Below are 18,319 nucleotides of genomic sequence, written 5' to 3'. Positions count from 1 at the left end.
TTGAAGAGGAGGGAGACTAAAAAGTATTTATTAAAATAAAACACAATTTGCCAGGAACTTGGCATTACAAAGATATCATTTAATCCTCACAACAACCCTGTGAGGTAGGTGCTATTATGATCCCCATTTTACAATTGGGAATCTGAAGCAGACAGGCTGTGATTTGCTCAAGGTCACATAACTAAAAATGTATTGAGGCCAAATTTAAACTCAGATCTGACTGACTCCAGGCCCTGTGCCTGGAAAACCCATTTGGGGGTCTACTCTAGCACTGAGTAGACAATTAGGTACATTATACCTAAAAAAAAAGATAAGTTAATAGCTTTCATATTATTTAAATATAAAGATTTTAAGTCTGTGGTATCAGAGTAACTGTAGAAAAATGGCTTTCCTTTTGTTTCTGAATGAGGATAGAAAAAGATTTCTCTGGCTTAACAACAAATATTGCTTCTTTGCTCAACACTTGCTGCCTTCTCACTGTAGTCTAATCTCCACCTTCAAAAAGGAAGTCCTTGATTTTGAAATTAAAATCGATCTGCTGCTCTGCTGGCCACAGCTCGAATGTTACCGTAGACCTTGGATGGAGGACTTCCTACAGAGGGAAAAAAAAATATAAGACTACAAAATTTACATAAAAAGCACACCAAATTAGTTCCAATCTAAGCTATGTTCCCAAAATAAGAACTCTTTAAAATGAAAATAAAGGTAATTTACTTAAAAAAAAAAAACTTGATTACACAAGTTTTATACAATACAAAACTAGAAAAAAATGACCTATCAATCCTATACAGTAAATTTCAAGAAATCCTGATTAGAATAGTATTGAAACCATTTTACCATAAGACAGGCAAAATGAGATATGTAAGTTTCATTCTGTACCAGAAATAAAGAGAAATTCTAAAATAATTATTTTTAAGACAAACTTGTGGTGATATTACAGTAGGGCCCCCATTCCAGTTTTACTTTTCAGGGTTCTAGTTACACAGGTCTGCCTGCCCACAGCAGTTTCACTTTCACTTTTTAAAGGGGTTCCCCCCCCCCCAAGGGGAGTGGTGCAAGTGTAAGAATCAGGAAGTGTTTATTGGTTATATCACTGGGCTGCTTCAGCTATTCATGGTAGTTCTGGGAATGTATCCCCCCCTTGTTTTATCTGGCTCTTGTATTTGGTTATAAAAAATGACATCTGACAAGAAAGGAAGGGTGTTATAGAGGAAATCACACTAGACTTAGCAAGTGATTGTGAACTTCAGTTTCCTCTATCTGTAAAAATGGGGATGCTTCCTGTAGAACCTATCTTCCAAGGCTAAAGTGAAGTTCAAATGAGTATGTACACACTTTGTAAAAGTGCCATGTACTTATCAGTTGGTTTCTGTATAAGTGTTAAAATGGAGGCAAGCAGGTAAATTATAACAGACCCAACTATTCAGCAATTCATTCCTTATTTTATTTTTTTAAGAGAATAAATTACTAACATGTATATACCTAAACAGATAGGAGCTGAATTTCTGAAACCTAGTAAAGACCTCAGGAAAAAGATCAAAAAGAAGTCTTAAACTGCAAAGAGATGAAATATCCCTTTGTTCTCCAACTAGGCAAAAGAAGAGAAATTATTTTCCATATCACCAAAACTTAATCTAAATTTTACTTCCTGCTTCCTAATAAATATTTTTCTTACCACATAATGAAGTTAAGAGATTTCTAGTACATCCCTATGTTTCCAAAGAACAAAGTAAGTAACATTTACCGAGAATGAGGTTGCAGATGGCTGTTCTTGCCATTTTAATATTTTGGAAAGACCCAAGGATATGAACTTTCCTACAAGACAAAATAAGGAAATGTTTGTAACAAAAAACAAGATTTTAAAAAAGTACACAGCTTAATGAAAAACAAGACCTAGGTTACAAAATTATCTAAGCGATTAAAGATTCATGATATAGATTGTCTATCTACACAAAAGACAGAAGTTGTAATTGTATGTTGTAATATTCAGGTAATCAACAATTCATATGATGCATCTAACTCCTATAACATAAGGCCACAAAAAAAAAAAAAAAAAAAAAAAGTTCAACAGGCCATATCATTTGTATCCATCTTGGTCAAAATACAAAGTAAGGCTTTTCACTTCTTCCCTCCAACTTCTCCTCAACCCCCCAAAAGTGAAGGGAACAATATTTGCACGGATTTTTGTTGCTTTTTTTCTCTGAAACACCAGAGAAGTCAACCAAAAAAGGGTTCCAGTACAGTATGATGGAAAGGGGTTTCTTGACAAAGTCAGGAAAAAACCTAAATCCAAAATCCCGATACTGGCTAGCTATTTAACAAATCAACAAATCACTTTCCTTCCCTAAGATAACCTGACAAGTTTATGACTTTGTAAACCTTAAAAGAACTTTGTTTATATTTAGGAATGATTATATATTTTTTCTTGACATGAATATGACTTTTTAAAACTGTATGACCATAATCAAGATTATGCTAAATAGAAGGGTTATAGTGTTAATACTTTGTACTATAAAACCAAAGGATGCATTCTCATACACAACAGAATAAGTAACATTTTGATGTATCAAAACAAAAGGTATTGATACATTTTAAAAATTAAAAGATACTCATATGTTGCTATTGCTATATGGTTTTATTCCCCTACAATGAATTATAAAAACAAATGCAATTGGTTTTTTGGTAAACTATCAGATTCTTAAAATTCTATAAAGACAACACAACTCTGAATGCAAGAATGAAAATCATTCTGCTCCTAGGGGTTCTTCCACCATCATAGGGTAAAAAGAAAAATCAAAGTGCTTTTTATGCATGTGGGTTTCTTAATCATAGGACCATAGATCTTTAGTTAGAAGAAATAAGAGCTTTCCAATCACCTCATTCATAAGTGCTCATTCTAATGTGAGAGTAGAGTATAAATCATTTTCAAAGGACATCCTACACACAGAATGGGTATTCAGGCTCCAAAAGGGCCTGGTATCTAAGGCTCTAGTAGTAAGAAACCTAAATCTCTAGATACTTGATGGCTAGGACAGCTGAGATGTCTTTTTTTAAGTTGTATTGATGTCTCTTTATTTTTACATAAAATTATTTCTAGTTATGTTCCTTTCCCACTCAAGTCTTCCCTTCTAAGAGAAAAATTTTTAAAAATAAAAATAAGCAAAACCAATCAATATATAGACCAGGTGTGGCAGCACATACAATATTCCATACCCATCATTCTCTACCTTTCTAACAAAAGGGTGAGGTATTTTTTTTCTTAAGTGATTTATCCAAGGATATTTTTAAATTCAATGCCTTTTGGGGGAAAGAGTTGGGAGTCTCAGTCCTCTGACTGGTGAGAATGAAAGGAGAAACAGTTTCTGGAGTGGGGCCTACGAGTCAGCAGAAATACCAATCTACCTGAGTGCTCAATGGTGACAGAGAAGTAGAGATATTATTTTCTCAGATTTGGTGGCAGAGACCCAAAAAGTAATACCATCATGCATGTCAGTAAGTCCTACAGAAGTAGGCTCCAGGGTAAGGAGGCACTGACCTCTCATTATTCAAGTGATGACAGCTTCACTCCTTGCTCCCTAGAGGAAGTCATACTTATATAAGCCTCTGACATGGTACATACTTCAAACACGTTTTTTGATCCAGGGAAGATATATAATGTTTGCTGATAAAAGAAATTAGAGATCTCTAGCAAATTAAGACTCTCATTCTATCTGGAAACTAATGCTTGGCCCTTTCCACCACCATTCTCACTACTAAGAGTGATCTTTAAGAAATAGCGATAAATTAAGGAGCCCACAAGTACTCATACCATTGAGGCTCAAAAAGAAGTTCAATTTTCTCAGCAAATCACTGTTGGAGAATCAGTCTATGCTCTTTTTTCAGTTAATTCTTTACCAAGAGATCTAAAAATTAACAGCAGCATACAGTAGAAAGAGCCCTGGGTTTAATGAAGGGCCTGGCTTCAAATCTTGACCTTTCTACTTACCAACTGTGAGACTTTGGGAAAGTCATCTCACCTCTCTGAGTCTCAGGTTTCTCATCTGTGAAATGAGGTCATTGCACTAGACAAACTCTGAGGTTACTTCCAACTCAATCCATGATCCTATGAAGCATTCAGAATCTTAAGTATCTTCTCTTACAAATATAGAAGACAATAAAGATTTTACTGAGAATCAGTATGTTCCAGTTGCTACAAACCTCATGGATCCAAAATTCATAAAGAAATATTAACAATGCTAGCACCGATTAGAAAACCAGCTTTATGGTGAAGATTTTAAAGGTACTTTTAAGTGATCAAATTCAGATCCTCAAATATTGGTCCAGGAATGCAGATGAGATTTAGCTAGAGCCCTTCTATGCATAACACAATCCGTGATTCTAATTGTTTCAGAATGCTCCACCTATGTGAAACTATTGTATCCTTGTATATTTTTGCATTAGATTAAAAAATAAACACTTAAAAAAAATTCTGGCTCAATGGAGGCAAACCTCCAACATATAAAGAAATATAGCTGATGTTAAGCTTAGAAAATATTGATTTGATCCAAGAAATACAATATGCAAAGCATTATATGAAGTACTATGAGGGATAAGAGACGAAAAGTAAGTCCGTGACCTCAAAAAAAATTTGCACATGTTAAAAACTGTATTCAATGAATTGGGGGGGGGGGGGTATATGAGGGACAGGGGTTTCCCTAGTTTCCTTTCTAAAAAGGAGTGCTTGCCCTACCTGGTTGACTCTAAGGAGGGATCATCTCCCAAAAACACATTTTGAAGGCTCCCTCATTTGACTAGTATCTACAACCTCATAGAACCTAATCCTGTTAATTTTTTCCCTTCATAAAACCTTCCCAGAGGATTCTTTGACTTTAGTGACTTCTCTTGAAACTTTCCTTGTTACTTTACTAATAATGGATATGAATAAAAAAAATGTTGTAAAAAGGAATTCTTTATTCCTTTTTTAATTTAACGGGGGATCTGGAGGTCCTCTTACCATAGATGTGTAGGGATTAACCAGCCCACTGCAACAGGAAGTAGAAACCAGGGAGCCCCCTGCTGAGCAAATGTAAGTTGCAGGCTGGCAGTTGCTATCAGTGAGGGCTGGCAGTTGGGAGGAAGTTGGCTGCTGCGGGGTGAGTTGGTTGTTGGGGGTTGGTTGCTGGTAGTGTGGGTTGATGTTCAGTTATATAAAGGTGGGCCTGAGCTTATTGAGAGGGCTTTTGGCTTTAGCCTTTAAAGGACTTTTTGCCTCTGGGATGTCTAGAGAGTAGGAGGTCTGTCCCATAGGCAAAGATCTGCTGTCTGTTGGCTACTGACAGTTGGGTTGCTATAGAGAGAACTGATTTAAGGAATGAGTGGTGGCTATCCATTATTTTAGAGTTAGTGAATCATTTATAGATAGGGTAGAGTAGGCTTGGTGTGCCAGGCAAAAGAACCTGTCCTGAGAAGACAGAAGTAGGGTTTTTAGAAATTTTAGGTAGTTATTAGGAATTTTAGGTATATTTATAGGGTATAAGATTAACATACTATATTCTTTTACTATCTCTATTTTAATTAAATTGTTAATTGTTAAAAGCTGTAAAAGTTTTCTTTTCTCTGGCTTAAAGGGATAATATTAATTTACAACTCTACTTGTAATATTCTCATTAAAACTTAAATTATTAAAAGCTGCTCTCTTAATTTGTCAAAACTCCTATTTTGGCCCTTATAATGCTAACCTTTTATTATATTCTCACTATAAGACTAACACTCCTACTTCTTTGGTGACATAATCTGTCTTCAATGTCTTTTATGACCTACAAACACGTACAGAATGAGATCTTGAGAACCAGAAATATATACAAGGTACTGATTCCCTTGTATACAGTCATAAGTGGATGAACTACAGGCAAGGACACAAGGAACTGCAATACTTTGTTTACTGACTATAATATCATCTAACATTTACAGAGTGCCTACTAAAAATGTCATCTCAAGTACATACCTGAGACATGATATAATCTTTTACAGATGAGAAAGCTTAGGCAAACAGGTTAAATGACTTGCTAAAGGTCACTCAGCCATTAAGTGTTTGATGTTGGATTTGAACTCAGCTCTACCCACTATGCAACCTAGCTAGTTATAACTTAAGGATAAATATATATATATATATAACTTAAGTATTATATAAAGTAACAACTTTATATTAATAAAATAACTCAATTATTTTAATCTTTATTTGTAAATCATGTGTGACCATAAGTGTGCCTCTCTCTTAGCCTCAGTTTCCTTAGCTGTAAGATATGAGAGGGTTGGACCATATAGCCTGAAAGGTCCCTCTCAGGACTACGTCTATGGTCTCATGATTGCCTTTGCTGATGATTATTGAGTCAGTAATTTTTAATATCCTTTATACCATTTTCTGATACATCACACCACTATTAATATCCTATCACCTATTTGTGGCTTCTATATGTATAGTCACAGAAAATAAGCAACTCAGAAAAAAATAACCTTTGCAAACTTAATTTGAAAATCAAAAAAGATAATATATGGGGAAGAGCTTTGTAATCTATTAAGTACTACTATGCAAATATAAGTTACTGTCATTTTGTTCCAAGGCTGTCTACTAAAACTAGAAAAATTTATCAATAAATATTATGTACCTATTATGCGCCTAGAATTCTGTTCTACACATCTTCCCTAAACTAATCCCTTAAAATTCAGCAGTATCTGGATTCATTTTATACAACATATTTAAAAGTAAATTAAATTAATAAATGTTATTTAAATAAACTATTTAAATATTAAATACCAAAATATAATTTTATAAGATAGCCAAAGTATACAAAAGATACTTGGAAGCATGTTCCCAAACTAACAAAGTGATTTTTAAATAAGATATTTTTTAATGCAAATGTTCTTTTCACAATCATCCAGTTTACTTTGTGGTTTCATTACACTGTATAACCTCTGTGCCATCTGTTTGTGCCATCACTAAGATGCTGATCTAAGTAGATCAGCTTTAACTTTAATTAGAGTTAATCTGAAGTTCATGCTTAATACTTTAAAGTTCTTTCATTTTCTTTTTGAATATAGGTGCTTATTTTCTAGCTATTTTTTAAGGGTTTTTCTTTAACAAAATCTGATGCTTATGTTTAAAACACCTACATATCAAATTCCCCTAAGGCTATTTGAAATGTTGACTTTTAAATAGAAAAGGAAGAATCATGGTTATATACATTTTCCTCAAAAATGAAACAAATCTCACTCTGGGCTTTAATGTTCATTTCCATAAACAACTTAATACATGAAAACAAAAATTTTTAAGCAACTTTTTCTTTTGAACCAGAAAAGTACAGGTCATAAAATAATTTTTTCTCCTGAAATTTTATACTTACAAATCAGCCAAAACTATCCGTGTTCGAGTCACATTTTCTATGGTAAATTTAGTTTTCCCTCCTTTCCCAGCAATTCGTCCTATTGCCCTTGAAAGGTGGTCTCCTTTTAAAGGCTTTACTAAATTTAAAAAAAAAAAAGTTTAGCAGAGATTCACAACAGATTCCAATCTTAGGCAACATCTAATTACATTATTTTTTATCCATTCAACATTTAAGTGCCCACAAGGTACATGTGCTGAGCTCTACATATTAGAAGAGACAAACAGAAAATATGGTCCCTGCCTTCAAGAATCAGACACTTACTAATAATACATTTAGGAAGATAAGATATATACAACAAATAATTATACATGAAATTGAATATGTAAGAAGGATATAGACAAAGTGCTGAGTTCAGAGGCAAGAGAAAGCATTCCTCCAAGTGGGAGGAAATGAAATGCCTACACTGAATAAAAAATGACAGGAGATAGCTTATGGTATCTTGGAGCATGGTTAGTGCAATTTAAAAGATCTCTTAGAATCATAGCCTAAGAAGTTGAACATTTGAACTGGGCTCTGAAAAATGGATGAGTAAAATTTCTATAGCAAGAGATTAAAGTGAAGGGCAAGGTGCCATTCCAGGTTAAGTGAACAATGTAAGCAGAAAGAACAAAGGCAGGAAAGAAGACATTCCATCTTTACTGCAATATTTATTTTTAATTGTTATCTCACTGCTAAAAGACAATTCAAAAAAGTAGCATAATATTTATGAACAGGTTTACATACAAGGAAACCAAACATAATTTTTAAAAGTTCATAAAGGTAACACTATAGAAAAAGACCACTTACCATCTGTCACTTCAAAAGATTCTAGGAAGAGATCATCTAACCTAATGAGAGCAAGTGCATCCTAAAAATGTAGAAGTATGAAAAGTTAATTTTATATTAAAAAAAAACCTAGAGAATAGGGAAGAGAAATAAAGAAGTAAAATACAGATCTCAAAGTGAAAAAAACTTATCAATCAGTTATTTCTCCAAGTGTTATATTATATGAAATTCCTAACCCACAAATAAAGTTAAACTAGGAACTTACAAGGGACCCCAAATCCATGAAAACTTCAGGTTCAGATATATTACCATTAATGAGATCACTCACCTCCACCTGAAATCCAAGAATAAAAGCCTTCACAAAATCAACAGCTTTTGTCAGAGCACTAACATCCTTGGTTTCCTTACAAGTCTGTAAGAAAACACAAAATACAGGGATGAAAAATAATGTGTACATAATTCCTAAACACTGGGGATCCAAAGAGGAAAGGGAGATGCTCCCTGCCTTCAATCTATTGAGAGGGTCATGGTCACAGAGAAGCTAACAGGATTAGACCTATACTTTCATTGGCATAGGGAACTCTCATGTAAGTTAATCCCTTCCTTCTACTAAGGCTGGTGAGCACCTTCTCTGCAACTCAAAGATAGATACCTAGGATGCTAAGAGGCTGAGTGATTGGCCTTAGGTCACAGTTACTATCTGTCAGAGGCAGGACTTGAAGTCAGCTCTTCCCAGCTTCAAAGTCGATTCTCTATCCTTCTCACAGGATATGGGAAAAATAAAGACAAAATGGGGGAGGGGCACGGGAGTACTAACAACTGCAGAAAAGGATTCTTATATGATACAGCCCTTAAACTGAGCCTTGAAGGGAATCGGGGATTCTAAAAATCAGTGATGAAGAGGGAGAGCATTTCAGGCAGAAGAGATGGTTGTGAAAAAGCATGTAGGTGGGATATGGAATGTCATACTCGAGGTACTGTAAATAAAACAATTTCTTGGGAGGAGAGATTATGTAGATGATAGTAACATGAAAAGCAGGATGGAGCCAGACTGAAAAAGGATTTCAATGTCAAACAGAGGAGTGTGCATTCTTAAAAAATAGGCACTTCTTTATTTCTGCAAAATAAAGTTTGCTTTGAACATAAAAATGCCCTGTTCTACTGTTAGAACTTTAAACATAGAAGCACAGTTAACTGTTACACAAGCTCATTTGCACAGGGGCCTTCCCTGGGGACAGGAAACCAGGAAAAAATTAGCTGGCATAATTTGGAGAAGGAGCATTAAATCTGACCACAGCTTCTGGCACATAGTGTCATGGGGGCTCTGAATGAGCATGGTTTATTACTATCCCTACACAGACACCCATAAACAGCATCGATAAGGACATCTGGAAAAGAGGCCCAGGACCAAACACCAAGAGTGTTTTAGATGGGTCACAAATTCCAGTCTAAATCAGGATTTTTGCTGCACTCAATATGCTGACATTCTCACCCCTCAAGGTAGGATAGGTCAATCCAAGATACACCAGCCACTGGACTTTCAATTTCATTGGACTCCTTTAATTCAGCTCTTTCCCACAGTCCTGAAGCATCGAAGAGTGGCCCAATGTAACCAATTTACAATTCAAGTATTGCTTCTGCCCTAATTTCTCTTATTCTCACTATCCATGAACCATCATTAATATAGATCTTGCTACCTGATCAGAATTAAGCCATACCATAAGAAGCAAGTCATCCTGGAGTATATAAAGTATTTGGTCCACAAGTCAAGGTGTGAAGCAATACACTGGGATACACACACACACACACACACACACACACACACACACACACACACACTCAGTGGAAGAACCACTGAGCACCTAACAGAAACGGAAGCAGATAGCTCATACTTTCTGAGAGTAGGCTTAAGGCAACACAAAGAAGCTGTTACAACTCATGAACCAAAGCAATAGAACACCAATCAAACCCTGGGGCTGAGTATACATAGGAAGCCAAGATCTCACAAAATTATTCTGGCAGATGCAGCAAAAATAATGGCCTAGAAAATACAGCATAATCCAGTCAAAGCAGGAGGGTTCAAGGAAGTATGAGGTATTCAAAACATTTGAGATGAGCATCCATCATGCAAACAAAGCAAGTTAAACATCTTTTCTTTTCTCCTACTCTCTAAATCAGGGGTCCGCAACGTATGGCTCTTGAACCACATCTGGCTCCACCTCCCGACCTGCCAGGCCAGGCAGAGCCCCAGGATGTGCCCCAGGGGGCCCTTCAGCCCCAGCCCCATATTCCAGCGCCTTCTGCCTTCTGCCTCCATCCTCCTCCTTCCCCAGGCCTTTATGGCTCTCACAGCCAAAAAGGTTGCTGACCCCTGCTCTAAATTGAATCACACACTTGAAAAGAAAGCAATATTTAAGTTACTAAATGTTAGTCTAGTGCTGTGATATTCCATTTAAAAAAGTGATGCAGATTCACTAACAAAAGAAAATATGGGTTCTATATGAGTATGTCTGACTTCTAAAAACATACCAATTTCTTACCATGTATGTACAAAGCTTACAAAATACAAATTGCAAAACATCAAGAGGGAAATGGTGGGCAGCTGGGTGGCTCAGTAGATTGAGAATCAAGCCCAGAGATGGGAGGTCCTGGGTTAAAATCTGTCCTCAGATACTTCCTAGCTGGGTGACCCTGGGCAAGTCACTTGACCTCCATTGCCTAGCCCTTACCGCTCTTCTGCCTTAGAACCAATACACAGTATTGATTCTAAGATGGAAGGTAAAGGTTTATTGAAAGAAAAATTAAGAGGGATAGGAAATAACTTTCAATAGAAACTGATATTTTAGCTGGAACTTAAATGAAAGACAGAAGGTAGAAATAAGGAGGAAGAGCAATCCTGAAATGGGGACAGTCAGTGAAAATACTCAGAACCAAAGAGATGGAGCACTTTGTACAGGGAATTGCCAGGGTAATAGGGAGTTTATTCAACTAGAGGTGGGAGGAACTTAGGAAGCTAATCTTGTCAGCTGAGCGAAGGGTGGCCGGGAGTGGAGATTTTTGGTTGGCACACCAACCAGCAGCTATTGAAATTAGTCCAGGTAGGAAGTGATGAGGGGCAGTGCCAAAAGTGAGAAAGAAAAGCAAGAGAGGCGATACAAAAGTAAAAATAAACAGGCTTTGGTAACAAACTGGATATGGGTGGTGAGAGGTGAAGATAACCCTAGGTTGCAAGTCTGCATGACAAGGAGTTTGGTGTACCTGGACAGTACAAGGGAAGATTAGAAGGGAGGAAAGTCTAGGGGAGAATGTTAATGAGTTTAGATTTATATATGCTGTGTTTAAAATGTCTTCTGGATACTCAGTCTGAGAGTCTGAAAGGCAGTTGGAATTTCAAGACTGGAGATCAGCAGAAAATAGGACTAGATAACAAGATCTGAGAACCATAAGCAGTAAGATAACTATAAGAGTTGAAGAGACTGCTATTGTAATATTCCTTCACATCATGAAACAGTATAGAGGTAAATGAGAAAAGTTTCCAGACAGAGCTCTGTGGGACCCCCATAGTTAGGAGATGCAAAGAAGATGGAAAAGGAGTCATCAGAAGAAGTAACCAAAAATGCCAATGACAGTAGAGAGGTCAAAAAGGAGGATAGAAAAGGGCAATTAGATTTGGTAATTAACATATGTCAGTAAAATGTTGGAGAGAGCATTTTGGGCTGAATAATGGCAGAGAAAAGACTAGAGTAAAGAAAAAAGGGAGAGGAAAGGAAATAGAGGTCCTTATTAGAGATAGGCCTTTTCAAGGAGGTTAGCTACAAAAGCAGACTGAACACAGCAATTTCATTCAACTCTTCCTAATAAACCATTTTTCGGATCCACTTACCAACTGAGTGACAACAATAAAAGCAGAATAATCCTAGTAAGATTAATATGGTAGCAATGTTATGAGAGACTAGAGGATCCAGAGAACAATCTCAAAATAATGTTTAAAAAACAAACAAAAAACAAAACCCTAGCAATGACAATAGAAAGAAAAAATTATTTTATTTTATATATCTAAAAGTATACTTCACATAAATATAAAAGTATACTTTATAGAAAAATGTTTATATATTTTAAAATACATCCAAAAGTCACAAGTGCTTCACTAGAGGTTATCCCGGGTTCTGGAAGGCTATATACCAGCACAAGCACCTGTCCAACTTAGTTAGGTAAAGAAAGGCTGATCATGAAGAAGTTGGCCACCAAGGGATGAGTTCTTTGGACATGATAAAAAGCAAAAACAAAAACAGCCCTCAATTCTCTAAAATTCTCTTTAAAGGGTCCAGACAGTTGTGTGGGATATATGTAGAATGTAGAATGTGTAGGAAAAAGAATGGACAGGAGATCCTAATAACCAGTTTTTAGAACATTTAACTATATGCAACCTAAAGAACTGAACCACAATAGCACTGAAATTATTGCTATTAATAAAACCACAAGAGGCAAAGGAAGTTGCTATTAAATGGAAAGATGGTTCATTGTTAAAATGAAGAAAGTATTGTTTCATCATATAACTCTAAAGCAACAAATCCAAAGCTTGAGTGCCAACAAAAAAACTCCACAACATATTTTGCAAAGGATAAAGAGAAATTCTACAAAGAACAGGACAAGATCCTCCAAATCACATCTTTCCTATTGAAACCATCAGGTGACAAATTAGAGAATATTGCACTCTCCAAACAACCACAGTAAAATGGAGAAATACAAAATGAAAATAACTAGGATAAAATACATTATCAATAATTAGAAAAAAGGTTATTAAATAATTAAAACAATAATAATTAGAAAAAAATCAATCATGCCTCAAGACAAAGAAATGTTCATTTGGAAAAAACTTCCCTTACCCTGATTTCTACATTTCTTGACTTTAAGTTAAATCGTATCTGAAGTCCCAGGTGTTCTACAACAGGAGTAAATATTTTCAACCAGTTCTCTTTTAATGGGGTGTATCTGTTGGCAGGCACTGGAATTTTCCTCATTTCACCTTGGACACCCTATAATAAAGATGCAAAATTGAGAAACAAGGGAAGGGTAATCCCCTATCTATATTGTGAAACAAAAATTAAACACTATATTTTTACATAGTAAATAAATAAAACCATTAAAACCTATTCCTCACTCCACAGGTGGAAAAGGTTATATTGGGTTCTTGAAGGTTCCAGCTACCTAGTTCTTGTAGCTTCTATCACTAGACAGCTATCAGAGAAGGGTTCAAAAATGCAGTCATCTGAGGACCACTATGTACATGCAAGGCACTAAGCTAGGTGTTGTATTAAGAGATTTTTAAATGACAGTCCTATGTTGTTCTGTGGTTTTCAGTCATGTCTGAGTCTCTGACCCCATTTGGGATTTTCTTAGCAAAAATACTAGAGTAGTTTGGATTTCCTTCTCCAGCTTATTTTATAGATGAGGAAACTGAGGCGATTCTGGTTAAGTGACTTGCCCAGGGTCACAAAGCTAGTAAGTGCCTGAGGCCAAATTTGGACTCGGGAAGAATCATCTTCCCAGTCCAGTCTTAGGCTATCCATTGTGCGGCCTATCCTACACTGTCCTTACCCTCCTATAGCTTGCTTTATACAGGAAAGAGATTACAACAAAACAGATAAATACAAAGGTCAGTTAGATGGCACAGTGGATAGAGAGCCTGGCCTAGAGTCAGGAAGATTCATCTACTCAAGTTCAAATCTGGCCTCAGACACTTACTAGCTATGTGACCCTGGGCAAGTCACTTAACCTGGTTTGCCTTGGTTTCCTCACCTGTAAAACAAGGTGGAGAAGGCAATGGCAAACCGCTCCAGTATCTTTGCCAAGAAAACCCGAAATAGGGTCAAAGAGTCAGATACAACTGAACTCTAAGTGCAAATTGAAGAATACTTTTTTTAACTTTGTTTCTTGGTTGTTCTTTTGGCCATATGGTTAATATGGAAATATGTTTTGCATAACTTCAATTGTGTAACTAATAATAACTGCTTGATTTATCAATGGGTTGGGAGAGACAGAAGGAAGGGAGAGTATCTGGAACTTGAATTTTTAATCTTAAAGATGAACTGTCAATGAGCTAATGCTCTCTATCAGTACAGGTCAGCTCTTCCCCTGAAACTTACAGCCCCAGAGAAGGACCCAAAATACTAAGAGGTTAAGTGACATGTCCCAGGCCACACATTTAAATCAGAGGTTTAAACTCAAGTTTCCCAGATTATGGAAACCAGCCCTCCATCCACCATCTAGTGTTGCCAATGGCCTGCTGGGACCCAGATTCTCGTTTTCCTTACCCCCTAGCTGATTGAGAGGAGGGGGGGGGGGCAGGAAATCAACAACATAATGCTGTCTTTCTCCCAGTAACCATTCAAACCCTTACAAATCTAATTGTATTGAAAAAAATTCAGGTCACTCCCTCAAAAAGTACAAAAAATGTTACAAGGTGACCTTAAAATATATATTTCTCTTCCATATCAGGAGTTGTTACTTAAATATGCAGGTTTGCCAAGAACAGCTAAAGAAAAAAACAATCTTATACCTGTCTCTACTCGCAGGAATTGTTACTTTGGTATAACTTCTTTACAAACGATTAAATAATTACCCTATGTCCCAGTCCCCCAAAACAGAGGCATTCCCTGATTCTATTACTATTATTAACCCTTTGATGCATAGCTTATGCAGAGGAGCAGTGAAACACACTCCCACCAAATAAAATCGTAAATAGTTCCTAGTTTGTGGGGTACGAAGGGATTTTCAAACCTAGTGGCATTCGCACTTCAAACTAGAGGCTCCTAAACTTTAAGTCTCGGGCTCTATTGGCAATCTGGAAAAGCCTATGGACCCTTTCTAAGCTTACGTTTTCAAATGAGTAAAATATATGGTACCGAAAAGGGACTAAATTGCCCGGGTTCATCAGCCCAACCATTGTACCCGCTGCCCCCCACCTCCATCCAAGAAATAAGGCCACGACTTGCCCCCTTCAAACTATACCGAGAATGTGTCCCCAGACAAAGGAGGAAAAACGGGTTTCTTTTGGGGCATGGGCCCCTCAATATCCATCTGGCCACCGCTATCCTGGCCCTCCAGCTGCTGCTCTTCCGCCCGCCGCTTTTTGCCCCGTTTGCTAGTCGTGCGAAAAATCATGGTGAAGTTGTCCTCAGCCTCCGCCGCGTTTTGCGTTTCCATTACTTCTTCCATGTTGCACAACCAGTAGCTACTCCAAAAGCTTCCGGTTGCCGCACGTGGAACGGTGAAAGGCGCAGGCGCGCTTTGAAAATCCAACACGTCACTAGATAGCCCCACCCCCTCTTCCTTTGGTCCTCTAGCAGGCTGTCCTGTGCTGTGCCTATGTTTTTCCATCTATTCAGCACCCGAAATCTTGAAATAAACCTATACGGAATACCTTTACATTTAGTGAACAAAGGTTAGGAAGAGAATAAAAGAGGTGGATTTTCGCCTGAAGCTCAGACTATCACATTAATGATCAGGCATTAAATTTAGTGGCCAAATGAACTTTCTTCGTTGCTGGGGGCGGTGGCAGGCAGGATACGCAGTACGGCAAGCGGGAGAGCCAAACGGTCGTTGTGGTTGTGAGTGAGCGGAAAAGGGATATCTCCCAGTTAGCGACGGACGCGTAGGTGATTGAACACCCAAGATATCTTGCCATGAACGCTTTCGAGAAGCCTCAGATCATCGCGCACATCCAGAAGAGCCTCAACTACACGGTGTTTGACTGCAAGTGGGTACCCTGCAGCGCCAAATTCGTGACGTTGGGCAACTATGCCCGGGGCACTGGCGTCATTCAGCTCTACGAGATCCAGCACGGGGATGCGACGCTGCTGCGGGAGGTGGGTGCCTCCAGCCGGCCCTCCCCTCCCTGTCCTCGGCGCTACCCTTCAGCCCGAGATAACCTCTCTAGTTCGCCCCTCAATCTCGCCCGCATCGCTTTCTCCAGCCCCTCTGAGAGGGACAGCCAGTCAGTCAATTAAGCATTTATTAAGCGCCTGATATGTGCCAATCACTGTGCTAAGCGCTAGAGACACAAAAAAGGCAAAAGACAATGCCTGCTCTCACGGAACATTCAGTCTAATGCGGGAGACAACACGCAAACAAATATAAACAAAGCAAGTTACAAACAGGATGAATAGGAAATGATTAACTTAGAGAGAAAGCACTGTAATTAAGAGGGGTCGGGGAAGGCTTCCTAGGGAAGGTGGGCTTTTAGTTGGGACTTGAGGAAACCAGGGAAGTCACTAGTCAGAACAAGAGAGAGAGAGTTCCAGGCATAGGCAATAGCCAAAGAAATGTCAGGAGCCAAGAGATGGAGTGTCTTGTTCCTAGAATAGCCAAGAAAGGAAGATGTAAGAAGACTGGAAAAATGGGAGAAGGCAGGTTATGAAAGGCTTTGAATACCAAACATTTTGTGTTTGCTCTTGGAGATAATAGGAAGCCACTGGGGTAGAGGGGTGACATAATCAAACTTGCATTTTAGGAAAATCATTTTAGTGGTTTAAGATGGATTGAAATGGGGAAAGACGAGGCGGGCAGACCCACCACCAGCAGGTTACTGCAGTAATCCAGGTGTGATGCGATGAGGGCTTGCACTAGAGTGATGGAGAGAAGGGGAAGTGTGGGAGAGATTTAGGGAAGGGGAAATGGACAAGACTTGGCAACAGTTTGGATGTGAGAGGTGAAAGAGTGAGCAGTGCAGGATGACTGCTAGGTTGTGAGACTGAAGGACTGGGAGAGTAGTATTGCCCACTACAATAACAGGAAACTCAGAAGGCAGGGAAGGAGGGGTTGTGAATAATGAATTCAGTTTTGAACATTTTGAGTTTAAGATGTCTAACACACCTTCCAGTTGGAAATGTTTTAAAGGCAGTTGGAGAGGCTAGGTCAGCAGAGATGTTAGGGCAGGTTCAGTAGATTGGAGAATCATCAGAATACAAATTGTAATTAAATCCATGAAAGTTGATGAGATCAAGTAAAAAGGTATAGAGTAGTGATGGTGAACCTTTTAGAGATGGAGTGTGTGCCCCTCCTCCTTTTACATACTGGGTATGACCCACCCCCCCACCTTACCCCAAACAGGGGAGGGAGGAAGAGCTCCCATTGTGCTGCTGGAAGGAGGAGCTGGTGAAGTGAGGAATGTCCTCAGCTAGCTTAGAAGAAGGGGAGGGAGTGGCCCAAGCACTTTGTTCCCCTTCAGCCCTGATGCCTGTGAACCACCCACCTTAACCCCTGTGCACTCCCATTGGGCTGCTGGGCAGAGGGGTGGGGATGTGAAAAAAATGTCAGGCAGAGTGGAGAGGGGGAGGGGAACAGCTCCTAAGTCTCTCTGCCTTTCTAGTCAGGAACTCTTGGGGGCAGGGAGAGGGGAGCTGGCCCTGTGCCCACAGAGTGCTCTGCATGCCATCTTTGGCACCCATCCCATAGGTTTGCCATCACTGGTATCATAAGAGAAGAAAAGAGGACCAGGACAGAACCCTGTAGGACACCTATCTTTAAAAGACCAGAACTGGATGAAGGTCCAGCAAGAGACTGAGGAGGGGTGGGATAGAGAGGAAGAAAACCAAGAAAGACAGGAACCTTGAGAACTTCAGGAGAAGAGTGATCAACAGAGATAAAGGCTGCAGAAAGGTCTAGAAGTATGAGGATTGAGAAAAAGGCATTAGATTTAGCAATTAAGCCCAGAAAGGCAGAAGAGATATAGGACCAAATAACTAGAGAGAATGGGAGGGATCTAATGAAAGATTTTTGAGGATGGGGAGACATGGACATGTTTGTAGGTAGCAGGGAAGAAGCCAAAAAATAGGGACAGATTGAAAATGTGACATAAACCCAGTGGAACTGCTTGTCGGCTTCCAGAAGGGAGAGGAGAGAGGGGGGAGGGGGATCATGAATCATGTAACCATAGAAAAATATTCTAAATAAAAATTTTTAAAAAGAAGAGAAGCTATACAAGTGGGGATGACAGAAGGAACAGTCAAGAGTAGACAGATGAAATGGGATCTCTTGAGCAGATAGAAGGGTTGTTCTTGGTAAGGAATAAAACTACCTTTTTATGTCATAAGACAGTAATAGAGATAATGCCAGAAGGCATCAGAGTAATA

General features: G+C 38.4%; 2 protein-coding genes across 3 annotated transcripts in view; one reads left to right on the top strand and one right to left on the bottom strand.

The window, feature by feature from the left end:
* PNO1 (partner of NOB1 homolog) lies at nucleotides 1–15,429 on the bottom strand. 2 transcript variants are annotated; one of them, XM_044660697.1, is made up of 7 exons: nucleotides 15,198–15,429; nucleotides 13,073–13,222; nucleotides 8,515–8,598; nucleotides 8,208–8,268; nucleotides 7,380–7,497; nucleotides 1,745–1,815; nucleotides 1–592 (listed from the first exon to the last, which is right to left on the bottom strand). In XM_044660697.1, exons 1-7 carry the CDS (start codon nucleotides 15,402–15,404, stop codon nucleotides 525–527), a joined length of 759 nt encoding a protein of 252 aa, XP_044516632.1. In that variant the 5' UTR covers nucleotides 15,405–15,429; the 3' UTR covers nucleotides 1–524. The 2 variants fall into 2 exon arrangements, with proteins under 2 accessions (XP_044516632.1, XP_044516633.1); XM_044660698.1 differs by lacking the exon at nucleotides 1,745–1,815.
* Nucleotides 15,430–15,811: 382 nt separating this feature from the next.
* The window catches only part of DNAAF10 (dynein axonemal assembly factor 10), a 32,572-nt gene continuing 30,064 nt past the window's right edge, over nucleotides 15,812–18,319 (top strand). The window contains exon 1 of the mRNA XM_044663393.1: nucleotides 15,812–16,054. Coding sequence (XP_044519328.1) covers nucleotides 15,872–16,054 — 183 coding nt within the window. The 5' untranslated portion in view covers nucleotides 15,812–15,871. The remainder of the gene's footprint in view (nucleotides 16,055–18,319) is intronic.

The sequence above is a fragment of the Gracilinanus agilis genome, chromosome 2, assembly GCF_016433145.1.
Source record: "Gracilinanus agilis isolate LMUSP501 chromosome 2, AgileGrace, whole genome shotgun sequence".
Taxonomy (NCBI): domain Eukaryota; kingdom Metazoa; phylum Chordata; class Mammalia; order Didelphimorphia; family Didelphidae; genus Gracilinanus; species Gracilinanus agilis.
This window is presented reverse-complemented; position numbering and strand designations above follow the sequence as displayed.